We start from the raw sequence: 18,646 nt of genomic DNA, 5'->3' as shown, positions 1-18,646 counted from the left end.
TCTAAGAATTTGCATCTTCTATCCCATCATTTGTAAAATTTATGATTAATTATCATAGATTTTACTTGGAAATTCTTAGCTTCACTGATTAACCAAAGTAAATCCATAAATAGAATAGGAAATACTTAACATTTTGTAACTTTCACCTATTAATATCTCATGAATCAAGTGCATCTCCCTCTACCTTGAAGTTTTGCTTCTTCTTTATTCTACATCGGCATTCACACATCTATTGATATTATTGCTTTCTATAATAAAAAACTTGACAAGTTTTATTATGGCAATTGCCTTTTTTCAAAAATATATTTTTAAGAAAAGTCAAGAAGACTTTTCTTTGAGCCACGTCCCCATACATTTATTGAATGCTAGCAACAGGAGCAGCCAAGTATCTACTTTTCCACCTTTATAATGCAGCCAACCATCCCCCTTAATTCTAAACCTAAGAATGAGAAGGCTAGATCTCGATTAAAACAGTTGCTTGAATTTCTAATTATCTTAAATTGATCATCAAGGGTGAGTGTTATTGAAGTAATACATACTTTCCAATAATTGAAGCAACTACATCAAAATATGAAGCATGTTCGATTAATCTGAAGTTTGAACAGGCTCTTGCAAACGATGGTAGCTGGCCGGCTCTAGAAAGGTGGAAGAAAGATTTGTAAATAAGCTCGACCCAACGATTCGGCCCGGGGTAATGTGATTTAGGCCTGCCTGTCAGCCTGTTGACATCACTAAATTTGCACTTTTCTATAAGCATTGATCATTGTAGCACAAATAAATGCTAAACAAAATAACTTATCCAATTCAAATGAAGAATTTACTGCAGCAAATTTTATACCAACACAAATCCCACAATTGGTTGAAGCTTATTGGCTCAATATAAGGAGATGCCAGTACAATATTATTCCTCAAAAAAAGAAACTTAATCCAATAATGCTCTCGGCAGTCATTCATGGTCAAGTTTATGATCCAAGACTTAGATTTAGAGCTGTTCTAGACATATTTATTTGCGTGTCACCCTTTTCTTTTTGTTGCTGAACGGAAGTATTATACAAAACGTGCGCGAATACAACTAAGAAAATTAAAAAGCAACACATTTTGGAGAGCACTCAGCAACTCTGCCTTGCCCTCCTAAAGATGTACCTTCGAATGGTGAGATACAAACGAAGCCATCCAATCAGCAGCACCATTGGCCTTCCAAAATACATGCTTCGCCTGAATATCTCTCAGTAGCGGATGGTAGTCGCTGACCCCCCTCTCTAAAACTCGCAGAATCCATCTGATCGATGATCACCGCAGAGTTACCCTCCAAAAAGACTATCCTAGCCTCCAAAAGGTGCGTGTCACCTTTCAAGCAGCATGAACCGTATAGTTCATTGGCCTGCGTGCTTATGTACCCTCGGAGACCTCTTTGTGTCAAATGAGCAAGAGATGCTATATATATGTTTGATCACGTATCCCTTCCTCAGATGGTTCATAGTTCTTGGGATTCCCTTTTGAGCAAAGGTTTCAAGGATGGAGTAATACCTGTTGCATGAGAGAGGACCCTAATGTTTAGTTTTCCAGAGGCAAGTGAGATAAAGAGAATCCCATCCTCTCCACTCTCTCCATACTAGAAGCCTATGAATAATGTAGCTCGTCCATGGCCTTGTTCTACCCATTTGGGTACCTTGAGATAGATCTCGCTCTTTAGGATCTTGCAGACTTGGCAATCTATGGCTAGTAATTGATCTGTGCACATTTGGTCGACAAGTCCACAAACCACTTGGCCTGTAAGATGAACTAGATAAGCACTGATGAACTGGACATGCATTCACTACTGATGTATATATAATTATCAATAGGCAAGTCATTAAATATCATATGTGGGTTTGATTGACAAATTACAATCGTAGTGTTATAAAAGCTATGTAAAAGCTTTTGTCAACTTTTTTTCATTATTTTAATTGCGTTAGATCATGATAATGTTTCAATCATGATGTTAATGTTAGAGTTTTAATTTTTTTAAAAAATAAATTTTTTTATCTCCTAAATTTTAGTTATTTTAAAAATTTTAAAATACTTTTTAAATTACCGTTTTAACTCCATATAAAAAAAATTTGGGGATAATGATGGCTATGCTCTATGGAACCATATGCGGAAATCCAAGATAATAAAATCTTTCCTTGGTAGTTGTAACAGAAAGTTATTATTTTTGGCCACGTGTGGCTTTTTGTCCTTTTGGGGGTTAAGAGAGAACCTTCTACGTTCCCAATCATTGCCTCTCCTCGTCGCGCTCGTGCGGTGGGACCCACACAAGATACGATTCTCCACGTATCTCAGTTATCCTTTCCTGCGATGTGATTGGCTCTTATGGTACCGGTAAGACTGGCGGGACCCACCGGACGAAGACTCTCCTGCACGGCTTTCTCTGCCCAATCCTCGTTTCGGACGCGAGGACCCATCAGATGTCCAATCATATTATCCCACGTGGCCAGGGCAGAGCTTTTTGTTTTTTTTTTATAGATGCAATGATCCGATCCCTTCGGCAGAGCAAAGAGCACCGCTACGTTTATAATCGGACGGCTACAATCGAGGGTCACTAGAAGTGGGAGGATAGGCTCGGGACGCTCTAAGAACGAACGGTTCGTTTCTCTAGTCATCGTCAACCCGTTCATTTATGTGCAAGCAAATGCACTTGCATGGTACCAAAAACTAAAATGTTTGGCTTATCTTCTTTGCATGGAATCCATAGAATTCCATCAACATAAATAAAGAAATAAATATTTGCCATGGATTTATAATTTCCCTCATGTTTTAACAAATAACCTATCATTTTCTCATGAAGCATGCTTGTTGAGAGAGAGAGAGAGAGAGAGAGAAAAGAAAAAGAGAGATGCATATGGCATATGAAAGTAATATGTTTAATGGTGTCATAAAAAGGAAATGAATTTATTAATCTAAACACTGTAATCCTAGAAAATTTATGTTCTTATTTATATTTTGAGTATCATCACCTGCATGGCAATTGGCATAAATATAGTAAGATGTTATTTTGCAAGAGAAGATGAATAAGTAAATCCCTCCAACCAATTACCATGATAAGATGCCATCATAGGTTTTTTAAACAAAGGCATATATCATCAATAAAGTTTGGCTACATAGTGGGGGTGATCTTTTTGGCAATACTTTAAGCTCTCCTAGCCCATATTAGTGAGACTGAATCGCATGTTTGGTTCCTCCCGGCACAATAATTGTCCGACTTGTAAATATAAAGTTGCATTGCATGAGATCAGGTAAAATTATAGATACTAAGTCAACTATCCTAATGATGTACATGGATTTCTTTTTTCTAGATTGGAATTTTAGGTGGTTTTAGGATATAGGACAAGAGCCTCTAAACCCATTGCAAGCCATTGGTGTAAACTGTTAGAGCCTTTAATAATTGACCAATTGGCACTTTTAAATACCTAATCAGCACATTAACCTATATTCTTTCTTCTTCTTTTTAAAAGAATTCACAATTAATGTGTCTCTCAACTTCTAATATCTTGTAGAATTTTATTTTGAAACATGACCCAACATAGATGTAAATATCAATTGTTCGACATAAGTACATGCACTAAATGTATAGTTAAAGAAAAAGGTACAAAATAATGGTATATACAGATTTAAAGGTAGCAGTATCAAATATTAATCTCTATCCTTTTTTTTGTGTATCATTCAATACAAAAATTCACAACCTTTCACACACAAAAAAAAAAGGAATAATTGCCATGTCCTATAATCAAGTATTGATCTCTATCCTTCTTCAAGTGTATCATTCAACCCAAAATTTACAAACTTTTTGCAAGAAAACTATGCTGAGCAATCTCTAGTCAATTCAATTTTTTTTTTTTAAGAGAATTAGAAATTGATGGTGTGAGGACCCGTGCGGGCGTGTGTTTAGTCCCACATCGGTTATTTGCTGGGTAGATCTTGGGTACTTATACAGGATCAAGGAACCCAAATAATAACTTCCGGCTAGCCCTTTTGGGTGAGGTCCTGGGTTGTTACAAATGGTATCAGAGCCGAGGACGACTCTTGCCCGATGGTGGGAAGGGTGTGAGGCCCAATAATCCCACATCGGAAAGACTCGTTCCAGAGCCTGGGCATATGAGGCGGGTGTCTCCAAATCCTGCAGACGCGTTTTGGGTGGAAAACAAAACCGGGGAGGGGTGAAGGACGCTTGCGTGAAGCCCCAGAACCGGACAATATCTGGCAGGGGAGCCCCGTGTTCCCCCCTCATGTGGCCCCCACGTGGGCACTAGGTGCCTCACGTGCCTCGCAGAGGCGGGGGCGTGACATTTGGTATCAGAGCGGACCCGACCCATAACTTATGTGAACTAGGGGACACTGCAGCACGGATCCATTGGGGTTGACCACGGACCGATCGTGGTGTTTGTGATTAGATTTGAATGGATTTGAACCTTTAGCCTGACGAGGACGTCAGGGCTTGAACGGAGGGAGTATGTGAGGACCCGTGCGGGCGTGTGTTTAGTCCCACATCGGTTATTTGCTGGGTAGATCTTGGGTACTTATACAGGATCAAGGAACCCAAATAATAACTTCCGGCTAGCCATTTTGGGTGAGGTTCTGGGTTGTTACAGATGGGAAGCCTACACCACCACAATTACGTAAATCCTTATACTTGCGAATATAACATTGAAGAATTAATTGACACATAATCGAATCTCATATTCATCTTGCTAAATTACATTTTCTCTCACGGGAGTTGGCATAAATAAAACTATACGGAATATAGCAAAAAAAAATAAAAATATTCTGGCATATTATCTATATTCTTTAAAATCCCTTCTTTTCTTATACTCCTTTACATCAATTAATTAAAATTGTTATACACATATGTTAAATCTTTATCAGGATTAGAGTTAGTTATTTTCAGAATTGAAAATCTGAAAATCAAACTATTTTTATATAGTTCAACGATTTAAATATCAAGGATAAAGGAAGAAGAACATTATGATCCACGGTTTCCTGCCGTACTCCTATCTTTATGAAGCTGTTATTTTAATCAGTACATTTATTCTCTCACCAAATCTTCGTCGCATGTATCGGGAATCTGGCTCCCCTTCATTCTCTCCGTATCCAAAATTCGCGCTAGCTGTAATTAACAAAGAAAACATACTCATAAAAGTGTACTCACGAAGAACAACGTTAGAAATGGAAAAGAGAATCCGCAATAATCACTCATATCCAACGAACGATACTCCGTATTTTCCTTGGATTTGAAGTAGTTAACCGTTTAGGACTTTCCACGCAAGTCTATCGAAAATGTCGTTTTCTGTTGGGTTTCCGAATTAAAAGGAAGGGAATCGATACTGGTACTCCTCCGTTTAAAGGAGTACACACCGGCGATCGAACAGAAAGAGCGCGTATTTTCAAAAAAGGTGGGAGTTTATTTATATAGTTCGTCAGGATCGATTTTTTTCCTTTATTTTAATTATTCCTCTTTCCTGATCCGAAGAGGAACCACAGAAGAAAGGAAAGCTTTAATGCTTTCCTTATTTATTTATTTTTAAAATTTTGATTCGATTGTTTAGCTTGCTTCCTAAAAAGGCTTTTTTATTTAGCAAGATTTCGAGCTATTTATAGGCTATTTATTGGGAGAGAGTCGGTCTGGGACTCTAGTTTGGGTTTTCTTTCGTCTTGCCGACGGAAGAGAACGAGTGGAAGAAAGGGGAGGAGTGGGCTTGTGTGGAAGTTTTGTAGTGGAAGGAGAGAGGGTGCTGTGAGAGCGATGGGGTACCTGAACAGGGGGTATGCTCGGGTTCTAGATCGGACGGCGTCGGAGAGTGAGGTGGAGTGGGATTGGTCTGCGGCGGCGGCGGCGGAGGCGGAGGCGGAGGCCGACGCCGGGAGCGGATACCTTCAGAAGTTTGGGCTTTACGAGACTGTATCGGTGAGCGATTGCTTTCATTTTGAATTTGTTATTTGTCGATATCTTATCTCTGTTTTTTTTTCCTTTTTATTTCTTTTCGGCATTAATTCTCCGTGCACCGGCCGAACTTTCTGGCATTGCGATCTCACGAGGATGTGAAATTGTGCGGTTCTTATTTGTTTCTTCTGTAATAAATTTTTTATATTCTTCTCTGCTTGTTTTCAGTGTTAAAATATTTTCGAGTTTGATTTCAAGTTTTTTTTTTTTGATCTTTACCTGGTATCTAAACAAGGAAAAAAATCTCCTGTTTGTTCTTCGTTTTTAACTCATAACAGAATCCTTTTTCTTGCTGGTTTGTTGATGATCTGGTGTATGTTTGATTGTAAAAGTTACATCTTGGTGCAATTCTTTTGATAATTTTCTGTTTCTCGGTTCTGTATAGAATGGAACAATTCACGATATTCAATACTTTCTTCTTGTTAGAGCTTTGCATCGGTCGTGGTTTGTTTCAATTGATTGTAGTATTTAACACTCACCAATGTCTTACCAATCCCATCTTGGAGCACTATGTTTGTTAGTAGCTAAGCTATTGCATGTTGCTGATCAGTGCGTTCCATCTGAATGATCTGATGATAATGTTCACCCAACAATTCATTCTTGGCTGCATGAACAAATTGTAGGTGTTATATGTCCACTGTTTCTCTCCTTTCATGATGACAATGGTTTGCTCTTGCTGCATGATGCTGCAGAAATTCTATATGGTTGGAAGAGACAAGAGTAGAAGGCTATGGAGAGTGTTAACAATTGATAGATTGGAGCCTTGTGGGTTGAACATCAGCGAAGACCCCACCGTGTACTCGGAAATTGAATGCTATGACATGTTGAACCGAATACATGATGGGAACAAGTCGACTGGGGGACTAAAGTTTGTTACCAGATGCTATGGTATTGTTGGTACGTCTAGGCTGGGTTCCTTTTATATAATGCCCTACAAAAGATGCTGCATTACCAATAAGCTTCCTGTTGAGATGCTGATAATCGAGTGATATTTATTTATTTCAGGGTTTTTCAAGTTCCTAGGGCCTTACTACATGTTGCTTATTACAAGAAGAAGGAAAATTGGCACCATATGTGGCCATGCAGTGTTTGCTGTCGCGAAGAGTGAAACAATTGCACTTCCACATTCTACTGTGGGGTCCGATATTGCTAATTCTAAGGATGAGAACAGGTTTTTGGTTTATTCTGAATGTGAAAAATGTGTGATGTCTCTTGTATTTCTAATGGACGCCGTAATCATTAGTGTTAAGCAAGTGTGCCATACTGTCTCCAGAAATGTTATATTGTTGAACTTCTATTCTTCATGTTTAAGCATTTCATTTTGTGACAGACCATCTAAACTAATGAGGAATTCCGTTTCCGATTGACAATCCCAATGCACTATGGGGGTTATATTTGTTGTAATGATGAGCTTTATTTTCTTTTTGCTTTTGTTTAATCTATTCACTGGCTTATGTTGTCCAATTCTTCCGAAACCTAAATGCTTCAATGGTCCAATTGTTTTTGTCAGCTATAGATGTAATTTTAATAGGAGCAGTATTGTCTTTGTAAGTATTCGACATTTCCTTAAATTTGTTTCATTAGTTGAGGGCATCTTTATTTATTTTAGAGTCATTACAGTTTCTTGGGGCCTAAATGCCAGATCGGTTACTTCTTATATACCAAGGCAACTTCCATGCAATTTTGAGGTTGTCATAAAATGTTCGTTTGAAACGAGGTATCACCGACAAGTTCAGATTTCTTATTGCTCTTACTTTGGGAAAACAGTAAAACCAATCACAAATTTTTTCTTTTCAGTTTTTTCCTTGTTCTTGTTACACATTGACAACGGCATTAACATTTTTGTGTCTTTCATTGATGTTACAGATACAAGGGGCTCCTATGCATGGTAGATCTCACAAAGGACTTCTTCTTCAGCTACTCATACAATATAATGCATAGTCTTCAAAAAAATGCATGCGATGGGGAGACAGGACATGTTCTTTATGAAACAATGTTTGTCTGGAATGAGTTCTTGACACGTGGGATTCGGAATCATCTCAAAAACACTATATGGACGGTTGCATTGGTATATGGATTTTTTATTCAGGTAAATTTTGAAAGACTGGTTTAAGGATATGTCTGGGAATATTATATAGAGACAATTATCTTAATGAAACAGATTCAGAATTTTTTTCTTTTCTGGGTCAATACTTCTTCTTGTTGGCATGTTGTGCCATAAATAAGTGTGGCTCAATATACAGGTATAAGAATCTACAATCCATTGTTTCATTATCAAGTCTGGCATAGGCACAAGCTTTATCTTGGAGCCTTCATTCTTGTTAAGTCACGTTGCCTATTCATGAATGGACCACTAAATTTATGATCTCTAGTTAATAGTTGTTCTGCTTGCATGAATAATTGCATCTTACATCCCCTAAATTTCCATTCACCCTCTCCTATCTATCGCTTATTCATCATTCGTGGCTCTGTATTGGAATATGAACAGTGTGCACAGTTAGAATTCAGGGGCCAATGATTCAGGACATGTGAGTGCATGGTGAAGTTTCTCTCTAACATGGAGTCTTCTCCTCCTACCTCGAAAATAGTTACTTTGGCTTTATTCCCTAATGAAGCACTTCTTTTGTTTACATATTGCTTAGTTTTGTTTTGAATATGTTTAGAGTGGTCATCTAAGGCTGATAGGGTCTGTACTCAAGTAGCTACCTAAACAAAAGGGCTTGTTGGTATTGGCTTTTTAAAGGTAAAATCCTTATTCTCATACTGACCAGTGGCAGAATTCAGATCACCTAGTCACTTATCTTCTGCACAAGCATTTAAAAAATTTCCCTGGTCTTGGGTAAATGTAGGGCCAGTTTCTTTATGTTTTGGAAGTTGCTGGTAGTTCTTCTTCTTGACGCTATGTTATCTAGCCCATATTATTCCAAAAATAAATGATGAATTGATTTTTATCTGTTCAGACTAAACTCTCGATCTCTGGGAAGGATTTCAAATTGACACTCATTGCCAGGCGCTCACGCCATTTTGCTGGAACCAGGTTACTATGTTTGGAATTTACGGCCAAATTTTTCTAATACTGTCATCGAAAGTGATAACACTAAATAAGTGTTTACAATTGTTATCTACTGTATAATCATATCAATTTCTTTTTGTCAGCCATTGGGATTTATCTATTTATTTTCTTCACAGGTACCTAAAGCGTGGTGTTAATGAAAAGGGCAGAGTTGCCAATGATGTTGAAATAGAGCAGATTGTGTTTGAAGATGTGCCTGAAGAAGTTCCTACACCGATAACTTCTGTTGTACAACACAGAGGTTCCATACCCCTTTTTTGGTCCCAGAAAACTTCAGGACTGAATATTAGGCCTGATATCATCTGTAAGTTTTGAACATGTCAGGTCCTTTTCACTATTATGCTTGGATATTTCATTTTTTTAATTCCTCTCCTTCTTATCCCCTAATATACACCCAAAATTCAGTGACGAAGAAGGACCAGAACTATGAAGCTACACGGCTTCACTTTGACAATCTTGTAAAGAGATATGGGAATCCAATAATTATTTTGAACTTGATTAAGGTCAGTCTCTAAATTGACTTCTATAAAAGGATAAACATATTATATTTTGGGTTGAAGTATTTATATAATAAATGGATTGTATATTCAATTTTTTCACACAAAAGGATTGCAAGTAACCTATAATAACTTCTTGATTGCAAACTGCTCTTTGTTTTCATAATCTGACATCATCAGGCATGTGACAAGAAGCCTCGAGAATCTTTGCTCCGTGCAGAATTTGCCCATGCGATTGATTATATAAATAAAGATTTATCAGAGGAGAACCGCTTGAAATTCTTACATTGGGATCTTAAAAATTATTCTCGAAGGTATCCAACTGCTTCTTTTATTTGTCTCTTTGTTGAAGATAGTTCATTTTTCTTTCTTCCAGTAATGATTATTCAAGATGTGTTCCTAACATTAAATAATAAAACTTATTCAGAAAAGGAACAAATGTGCTGGCATTATTGGACAAAGTGGCAACAAATGCATTGGATCTAACTGGCATCTTTTATTGTCAAGTAACACCGTTTTTCGCGACTAAGTTTGCTCGAAAGTGGCCAATCATTGTGTAAGTATCTTCCTTACAGTGCAATATCTTTTGACTAGGCATTTATTCTTTTGAACTTTGCATTTTTACTTCTTGTTTACATGTTCAAAAATATTTTTTTAGTCAGTCCTTCTCAGATCAACGTTAAATTTAATTTTTGGCTTGCATAGTCAACAATTCTGTCTTAAATACCTTACAAAAATACTATTTTGTGAGAGCATTATATGGAACATTGTTTTATTATCACTTTTATATAATGTCCTAAGATTTTACGAATCTAGTTAAATAGTTTTGTCATTTAATGGTCTCATTGGAATCCTGTGTACCAAATATCTCTCCCCTACCACTCTTGGTGGTGTTATTTAGTTCGTGAACAGCTTTTAAGTGCTCCAGCATAATCTTTACTTGATCATCCTCATAAGGCAGTCGTGGCACATGAGTTACCATACATGGTCTGTGTTTTCAGTATGAACAGAGAAAGTTTATTATCAAGGGGATTGTCAAGATGAATAATTTATTCTAGATACCAACAAGACCGACGAATGAGATTTTGTAGAGAGATAGTGAGAGAAGTTATTAGTAAAAGTTCTAGACTATCTAGACAAAACAGCTAGGTCATGGTTTACTTTGGCTGTTAATCAACAATCAGGGTGCCACAAGGGCTTGGTGTAGGCAAAGCATGTCTACATTTTTGAGTTACTAGGGCCAAGGAGTTGGCAATGTGGCATGATCACCAACAGGACCGACGAATGAGATTTTGTTGGGAGATAGTGAGAGAAGTTATTAGTAAAAGTTCTAGACTATCTAGACAAAACAGCTAGGTCATGGTTTACATTGGCTGTTAATCAACAATTAGGGTGCCACATGGGCTTGGTGTAGGCAAAGCATGTCTACATTTTGGAATAGGACTGAATTAAATACCCAACTTGAGGAATAGGACTGAATTAAATACCCCTTGGTCAGCCTGTTAAGACCCCTAGCAATACTCCCTCGTGTTTGTCATGACTTAATTTTGATTTGATTTTAAAGGAACTTTAGAAGGGGAAGAGGGATGTAGATTATTGAGGAACCTCCAAGAAATTCAAGAAGGGAGAGAGTCAATGCAGTACAGTATGCAATATCTGGTTGTTCATGGTTCACCCTACTAGTGTGCACCGCCGGTACCAAGCATATTGTACGATACCAGTGCTGAGATGGCTAACCTTGGGTGGAGTAAAAGCCCATGGAATCATGCGAATTGCTAAATATGAAAGTGCTCTAAAGCACAGGTGACTTCAGGAAGAAGTCGGTGATCTGTTATGTCAAAGAGATGCATGGTACTGAAAGCTTCCAAGCAATGGTAATGAGGACAACTAAAGTGTTGGTTGATCTTCTTTGTTCTGAAAAATTGATGGCAACCAATCTGAAGAGCACTTTGGTTGTCATGGTGTTAGGTGTAGGTGTGTTGAAGAAGACACTTGCGAACATAATCAAGTTTTGTAGCCAAACAGCATCTGAACATTTTTTTTCATAATATGGCAGTCTTCCTTGAACAAGAGATGGTTTTTGCTTCTTGACTTTTCAAGAGTTGTGAGAACTGGCTTGAGATTTGGTAAAAGTTGATAAGCTACATGAACATCATAGGCAATTCATGAGGAGAGATAGTGAGTTCAATTATGCTCCCTACAATCCGCCATGGTCATGTAGGGCTAGTAAAGGGCTCACCATGATTGAGGTGAAATTTTAATTGAAGCTTAAAAGGTGTAAGAGAGGGTTGAGGTAATAATGTTAGCTGTATTCTTTTTGTTAGCTAAGCAGATTCTTGTGAAGAATGCATACATCCTCTAACTTAAGTACTTCTAAGCTAGTTCCTTCACTACTAAACTTCTAGTATTCTTTCTGTAATTCATTCCCATGTTAAATACATCAATTTTGCTAGTAATTTCTAATGGGCTTACAGTGTGATGGACCTATCTTTCATATTGTTCTTGGACCCTAATACTTATGTATTATCATTGTAAAACTATACCCAACTTTTTTCACCTTTATATTGTCAACAACTTGTATTTAAATTTTAAACATGATCTCTATGTGATTGTTATAGGAAAGATAATGCTGGTGACAGTCCATGCAAGATTTATGACAGTGGAGCAGGTGTTGTTAATTCAGGAAATGGATCCTCAGAAGATAAGGGGAACTCTAATATCTCTGGAAGTGAATCTTCTGAAGATAACTCTAATGGGGATGGAAGCTCTTTGAGCAAACCACCTACTTTTCAAAAAGGTGTCCTCAGGACAAATTGTCTAGACTGCTTGGATCGCACAAATGTTGCCCAATATGCCTATGGTTTAGCTGCTCTTGGTCACCAGCTTCATGCCCTGGGCATTAAAGATGTCCCTAGAATTGATCAAGGTGCCCCTTTGGCTGGCAATCTAATGGTTTTCTATGAGAGGATGGGGGATGCTCTTGCTCTACAATATGGTGGATCTACTGCTCACAACAAGGTATTTTTATGGATTCTGGAGATTATAATGAACACTCTCTTGGAGATACCATTTATGTTTGCTTCAATATCATAATTAGGTCTTTCTATATTTGCTTTATACTAATATATTTGTAGGGGTTAGATAGAATTGACTGTTTGTTATTGTAGTCTCATTTTTCTTTCTGGAGGTTGTATTTTACTTTGTGATCATGTATATGCTCCTTTTTGGGCTTGGTATCAAAGCTCAAATTTGTAACATTTGCATTTTTGATCTTTTTTGGTTGATGCTAGTACTATATCCTGTAAGAAATGTTCGGACTTCTGGTCAAACAATGATGTATTCCAGCTAGACTCTTGCAACAATCTAATATCAGACATTGACATTATCACAAGCTATCAGACATACTGTAAATAGGATCATTCGTTTAGGGGATAAACATATGTCATGTGTCAAAACATGTATTAAACGATTTAATCGTTGTTTTCATCTATTCCCATCGAGATGCATGCTGCAGATAAATAATTCTGATAATGTTAAACATAGGATGTTAGCATGTGTATTTTCCTAAGGTAATTTTATGTATAAGAATAGTTATTTTGAATGACAAGTTACTTGGTGGAAATCATATAGCAGTGTAAAATAATTTTTACATGTCTTGGTGGGTGCCCCATCATCATGGGTATCATGATAGTAAGTTTAATTTGTTTATGTTTTTCTTGTGGTTAATGGCAAGTCTACTTTTCTCATCCAAGATTGGGAACAAGCAAAATGAATTGATTTAAGGTTGTCTTTGCATCTTTTGAAATACTATTGCACTGTGGAGAACTTAGCTTCATGCTTTTAATGGTCTTTGGGGAACTGAGAGAAAGATACGGAGGTAGAATATGATCATATTCACATTTACAAAGCCGATCAAGATAGTGACAACTAGACATGCTGATACAGCTCTTTATCCATCAAAATTCCGAAAATGGGGAATCATGAAAAGTTGATTTGATCAAAGAGGGAGCGATAGGGTGATGAATTCAGAAATTAGCAGTCTAGGCATACATGGCAAGCATATGAATTTGGCTGATGTGGATGAAGATTGAGAGGGCGAGCCTTGGCACAATGGCAAGTTTTTTCCATTGTAAGCTGGGTGCCATGGGTTTTGAAATACGAAAACAGCCTCTTTGCACTTGGAGGCAAGGCTGCGTACATCTAACCTTCCCCAAATCTGACAATGGTGGGAGCCTCGCACACTAGGTCACCTTTTATGGCTGAAGGTTGCTTCTGGATGTCAATATTAACAGCCTCCCTCACTCCATGTTATCCTTAAATTGATTATTTGTACATTATTGCTTTAGAGAAATCTCATATAGCACGGAAGCAGAGTACTATGTAAGTGATGTTTCTTCAGTGGCTTGGCATTTAGAGCCATGCAATGATGGATGATGATGCTGTTTCTTGATTAAATTATTCTATGGCCTAATTTGAAGTCTTAGCATTGTTACTAGCATGCTTAAGCAATACAGGCACAGTATATCCAGAAATAAAGATTGGGTGTCTTTTTGTTTTCTCTCGGCTGCTTCTGATTCTGTTCCAATTGATTCATCATTTACTTATTTCATGCAGGAAGCTGAAAATGTGTTAATGAACGTTATGATGAGCTCCTGATTTTTTTGTTGTATGATATATAATAATTTTTATGAGTTATAAATTAGCCTGATGTTACCATGAATGGGGTCTTCACGCCCATCTTGTTCTGATGTTACCATGAACTGGCTGCTCTGTTGTAATTAACGAGAACATGTATATATCTTGTTTTTCCATTCCATCGTTTATCAATCATGTGTTTATTGACATTTTACTATTTCTTTATCGAATTAATTTACTTCTTAAGTAGATTATCCCTGGATTTATTTTTCCTCTTTCTTCTGGACAAATTTTCCAACTCCACTCAGTTGGTTCTTAATCATTCATTTGGTCATGATCCATAGATATTCTGTGAGAGAAGAGGTCAATGGAAAGCAGCAACCCAGTCTCAGGAGTTACTCAGGAGTCTTCAACGATACTACAGCAACATGTACATAGATGCTAAAAAACAGGATGCTATAAATGTGTAGGTTTATTACAGCTTTCTTCTGTGAATTAGCTGCAATGCTATGTGTGCTTAACACTGATTAGAAATGATACGTATAATTGTTGGAGATTCCATTTCTATTTCATTATAGACTCGTTTTTTGAGTGGATATGGCCTTCTAAATTACAGGTTCCTGGGGCACTTCCAACCCCAACAAGGTAAACCAGCACTTTGGGAACTGCATCCAGATCAGCATTCCAATATTGGTAGGCATGGTGATGAAAATGTTAGGTACTGAAATCTTAAGTTTTGACTCATCTTCATCTGTTTTTGATCCTGCACGTAATCTCTATTTTCTCTATGGGCTAATATTTAATAGTACTGATTTCATGGAGAAGTTAGTTACCCATACATAAGACCTGTAATTGTGGAGACTTAATGAGATATACCTCTGAAAATCAGAAGAACATTGTTTGAAAATGCATAGTGAAAGTTTCTTTGGAAATGTGTGCTATGGACATTGCATGCTTACATGCATGCATGCACACAAATGCATTCTAAGGATTTAGCATGATGATCTAATGGTCCTTATATAGTTTGGGTTGGAAAAAATTTCGGGCTGGCCAAATTGGAGCTGGGCCAAAGCTTGAGCTTGGACTAGGCTTGAAGAGCAAGCCTAGAATCACGCCCAAAGCCAGCCCGGAACTAAGCCTAGACCTAGCTCAAGGCATTCCCAGATTTTCAATTTGCATCTCCCGTCATTGATTTTGGCAGTGGATGTAAAATCCTCAGTTTACCCTGTTTCTATTGTGTATGCATGCATATATTTTCTAGGTATAAAAGGATTTATTCTTGGTAAACATTCATAGTTTCTGTTTGCAGGTCACTTATGAAAAAATCCCTATCAGCATTGCCTCCAAGAATGCACCAGCAGGCAGACGACAAAGGTCTTTGTGATTCCACACCACAAATTTCAAGCGGCATGTCATTTTCTAGGTCAGCTGCCTCATTTTTCATATTTGATGCATTTTAAAAAACTTGCTCTCAAAATTGTTTCTAGGTCAGCTGCTTACATATATTGTACGATTTTTTTTTTAAATTATTGTTCTTGTATAATATCCAAAAGCATTATTGGTATTCGACACTCAATAAATGTTCATTGAATTTGTCATTTTGCTTTCCGTCTTTGAAATGAAAGCTGGTGTTTCTTGTTTTAAATGAAAGTTGATATTTATCCTTCTTTTTTCTTAAATGGCCAATAAATAGGAAAAGTTCATTTTTCCTTGAATATAGATAACAGTGATAATCATTACATCATCAATATGCCTTTGATCTACTTTTTGCAGGTCCCACTGTTGAAAGTCTCATGTTGTTTTTGGTTTTCCAGCGATGTTAATAGCCTAATATTCCTTCCTTTTTACTATAGGTACACATCAGTAATGTCTCACAGGCAACTTTTTGCAGATAGTGAACATGGGTATTTTACTGAACATAGATTTAATGAATCAAATTGTTCGAACTTTCTGGACCTTGATTGGTGTTCATCATCTGGGAATTCATGTGAGGAAGAAACTTCTGAAAGGTGGTATTCTAGTGATGCTGTACTTATTTGTATTCACTGCTGTATGTTTTTCTTTTCTTTTTCATGAGATTTCTATAATCCTACTTGTGCTTCCCATAATTAGGATGTATTTTCACATTATGTCCGAAAGGTTCTGCTTTTGTGTTGTGTTCTATGAATTATTCTCTTTCAGGCAACCAGGTGCAAGTCAATGTTCTCATACTGGAAAAGTAGGTGTTGGTGAAAAGAGTTTTTTTTTTTTGTGAGACAAGTTTTTCTGGTGTGCATGCATGTGTTTATCATGCTTTTGTGGGCCAGATAGAGCTTTTGAGCATGCTTCTAAACTGAGTAATATTGCCTATAAATGCCGAAAAGTTTAGATGTTTCCAAGGTTTCTTGCTTTTTCCATTGAGTGGATACAAAATGGTTAATTTAAAATGACAAGATAAAATTGGTCTGAAAGCCTATGAAGTATGAACCCATTGAATTGATAATTGGACTTACCAATCAATACGAAATTTGAAATGCATATGTTAGTGATGTGGACAATAAGATGCCTTTTTTTTTATTAAAGTATCACATGCCCTAAATGAGCAAAAGACCCTTCTTTGAATTTCATTTAAGACTAAATGCAAGTCTTGCTTGAATCATTTTTAATAGGGTGTCAAACCTTGGATGTCTTAATGTCTTTTTTGGTAATGATGTCTTATTTGCCTTTACCAACAGTAACTTTTCTCCCAAACTTCATGCCTGTTATTATTAATTTTGATGAGTTTTTTTCTTTCTTTTTTCCCTGCAGATCCCCTCTTATCAACTCACTTGTAGAGACTCTATCCACTGAAAATGTCTTCAATGTTGTGAAGACTGAAACAAGTGAGGAAGGGTCGTGTAGTAAGGTCAGTAGTTCTTCTCCTGCTATTGTCCTGTCTTGAACCATTTAACTCCAGGAGGACTCATAAATTCAAGTTTTTTTTAGTTGAAGTTGGTCTATGACTTAATGTAATTTCAAAATATGGACTCAAATTCAACCATTAAACAGTCCCTGTTACCATGTCAGAAAACTGATAGATGACCATGTCAGGTGGAAAACATTATTAGCATATTTGTAAGCATCCAACTGATTTAGCTCTATCATTGCCTGCTACAACAATAGATTGTTAGCATGATGGTGTTTTAAGAAAAGATTTCAAGGATCTCTCTGGATATTCTTATTTGCCAGAAAAAGGTAGGTGAAATAATAAACTGGTCGAACATGGTAGGGAGTGTGTATGTTGCTCAAGTTCTCACCTTCTACAATATTCATTATAGCGGTCCCAAAACAAAGCTGGTTTGTCATTTTATTTAGCTTTTAAATTTCCAGACTGGTCTGCCTTCCATCTCTTTTGAGTTGAAAGCAAGTTGTTCGAGCTGCTATTCTTTATGGATATTTGAGTATCCGAATATGCCTAAAAAGTTTATAACTATTAAATCAATTCATTGCATCCAAAATAAGACCTAAATTTATCAACTTTGATGCTCACTGAAGGCATTTATGTTGCCTATAAATTGATATTATTACTGAGTCCTAATTCAAGTCAGACTAATTAACAATTTTTCTTGAGTCAGAAAGAAGTTAAAGGCATTGAACTTGATTCTAGAATCTAAATAGAAATTATATCTTTATGAATTTCTGTTTGTTTGGGTCACCAATTGGTTGGTCAAATTATCACAAGAGAGGTACTATCTAATATTGAAATGGAAAAAAAACGATCCACAAATTTGTGAAGGCTTTGGCCTTTTTAGATGTTTGCACCTATGGATTTTTTGTGTATGGAAGTATTGGTGCTTGTATAATTGTGTCCTACATATGCTTGTCATGCATGAATTGGACGTGTGAAATGTGAATGTTATCGGCAAATATATTGTGCACGAATTGTTTGGATGTATGAGATATATATATCTAATGAATGTCTATAATATACAGTATACTTGCATCTTTGGATGCAATGTGTGTACATGCACGACAATATAAGGTGTATTTAAAATGGGGATGTAGTTGAAATCACACAAGGTCAGGCTTTACTTCTTCAAATTAGAATAGCCATTAATTTTGATTATTCACTCACATGAGCCAATGTTTGTGCTGTAAATGACATGAATTACAAATAAATGCGCATTTTTTTCAGCCAGGTTTAATTCTAATGACAGTTGGAACAAAACAATGGTTCTTCTGTCCAATATTTTGTAGTTTCAGCTACTTTTTGTATTCTTACTTATCCACTTCCTGGAAACTCCTTATTTATTGGCAACAGGGAAAAGAAGGAACAAATAGATCGCTGCTCGCTGATGCCCCTGAAAGCTCCAGGGCTCCTATTGAATTTTCTGAAAGCTTCGCACGGTGGGTTGCCAATGGAGGGACTTTTCGTTATTGATGTGAAGATATTCGCTCCTAATCTGTCTGACCTTCAGCTTCAAGGATGTTTCAGCTCATATTGTT

The 18,646-nt window shown here is 36.9% G+C and overlaps 1 protein-coding gene across 1 annotated transcript; it reads left to right on the top strand.

The window, feature by feature from the left end:
- Window positions 1-5,779: 5,779 nt before the first annotated feature.
- LOC103714821 (phosphoinositide phosphatase SAC3-like) lies at window positions 5,780-18,581 on the top strand. The gene is made up of 16 exons (XM_039134491.1): window positions 5,780-5,941; window positions 6,670-6,874; window positions 6,983-7,148; window positions 7,844-8,066; window positions 8,938-9,014; window positions 9,167-9,354; window positions 9,456-9,553; window positions 9,728-9,861; window positions 9,975-10,053; window positions 12,197-12,565; window positions 14,527-14,648; window positions 14,799-14,900; window positions 15,492-15,605; window positions 16,036-16,191; window positions 16,970-17,066; window positions 18,462-18,581. Exons 1-16 carry the CDS (start codon window positions 5,780-5,782, stop codon window positions 18,579-18,581), a joined length of 2,412 nt encoding a protein of 803 aa, XP_038990419.1.
- Window positions 18,582-18,646: the final 65 nt, after the last annotated feature.

This window comes from Phoenix dactylifera, chromosome 15 (assembly GCF_009389715.1).
Source record: "Phoenix dactylifera cultivar Barhee BC4 chromosome 15, palm_55x_up_171113_PBpolish2nd_filt_p, whole genome shotgun sequence".
Taxonomy (NCBI): Eukaryota; Viridiplantae; Streptophyta; class Magnoliopsida; order Arecales; family Arecaceae; genus Phoenix; species Phoenix dactylifera.
This window is presented reverse-complemented; position numbering and strand designations above follow the sequence as displayed.

Coding starts and splice junctions, on each gene's coding strand:
- LOC103714821 (XM_039134491.1), top strand. CDS start 5,780: ATGGGGTACCTGAACAGGGGGTATGCTCGGGTTCTAGATCGGACGGCG. Junction 8,067..8,937: donor TATATGGATTTTTTATTCAG/GTAAATTTTGAA, acceptor TTATCTGTTCAG/ACTAAACTCTCGATCTCTGG. Junction 9,554..9,727: donor TTATTTTGAACTTGATTAAG/GTCAGTCTCTAA, acceptor TGACATCATCAG/GCATGTGACAAGAAGCCTCG.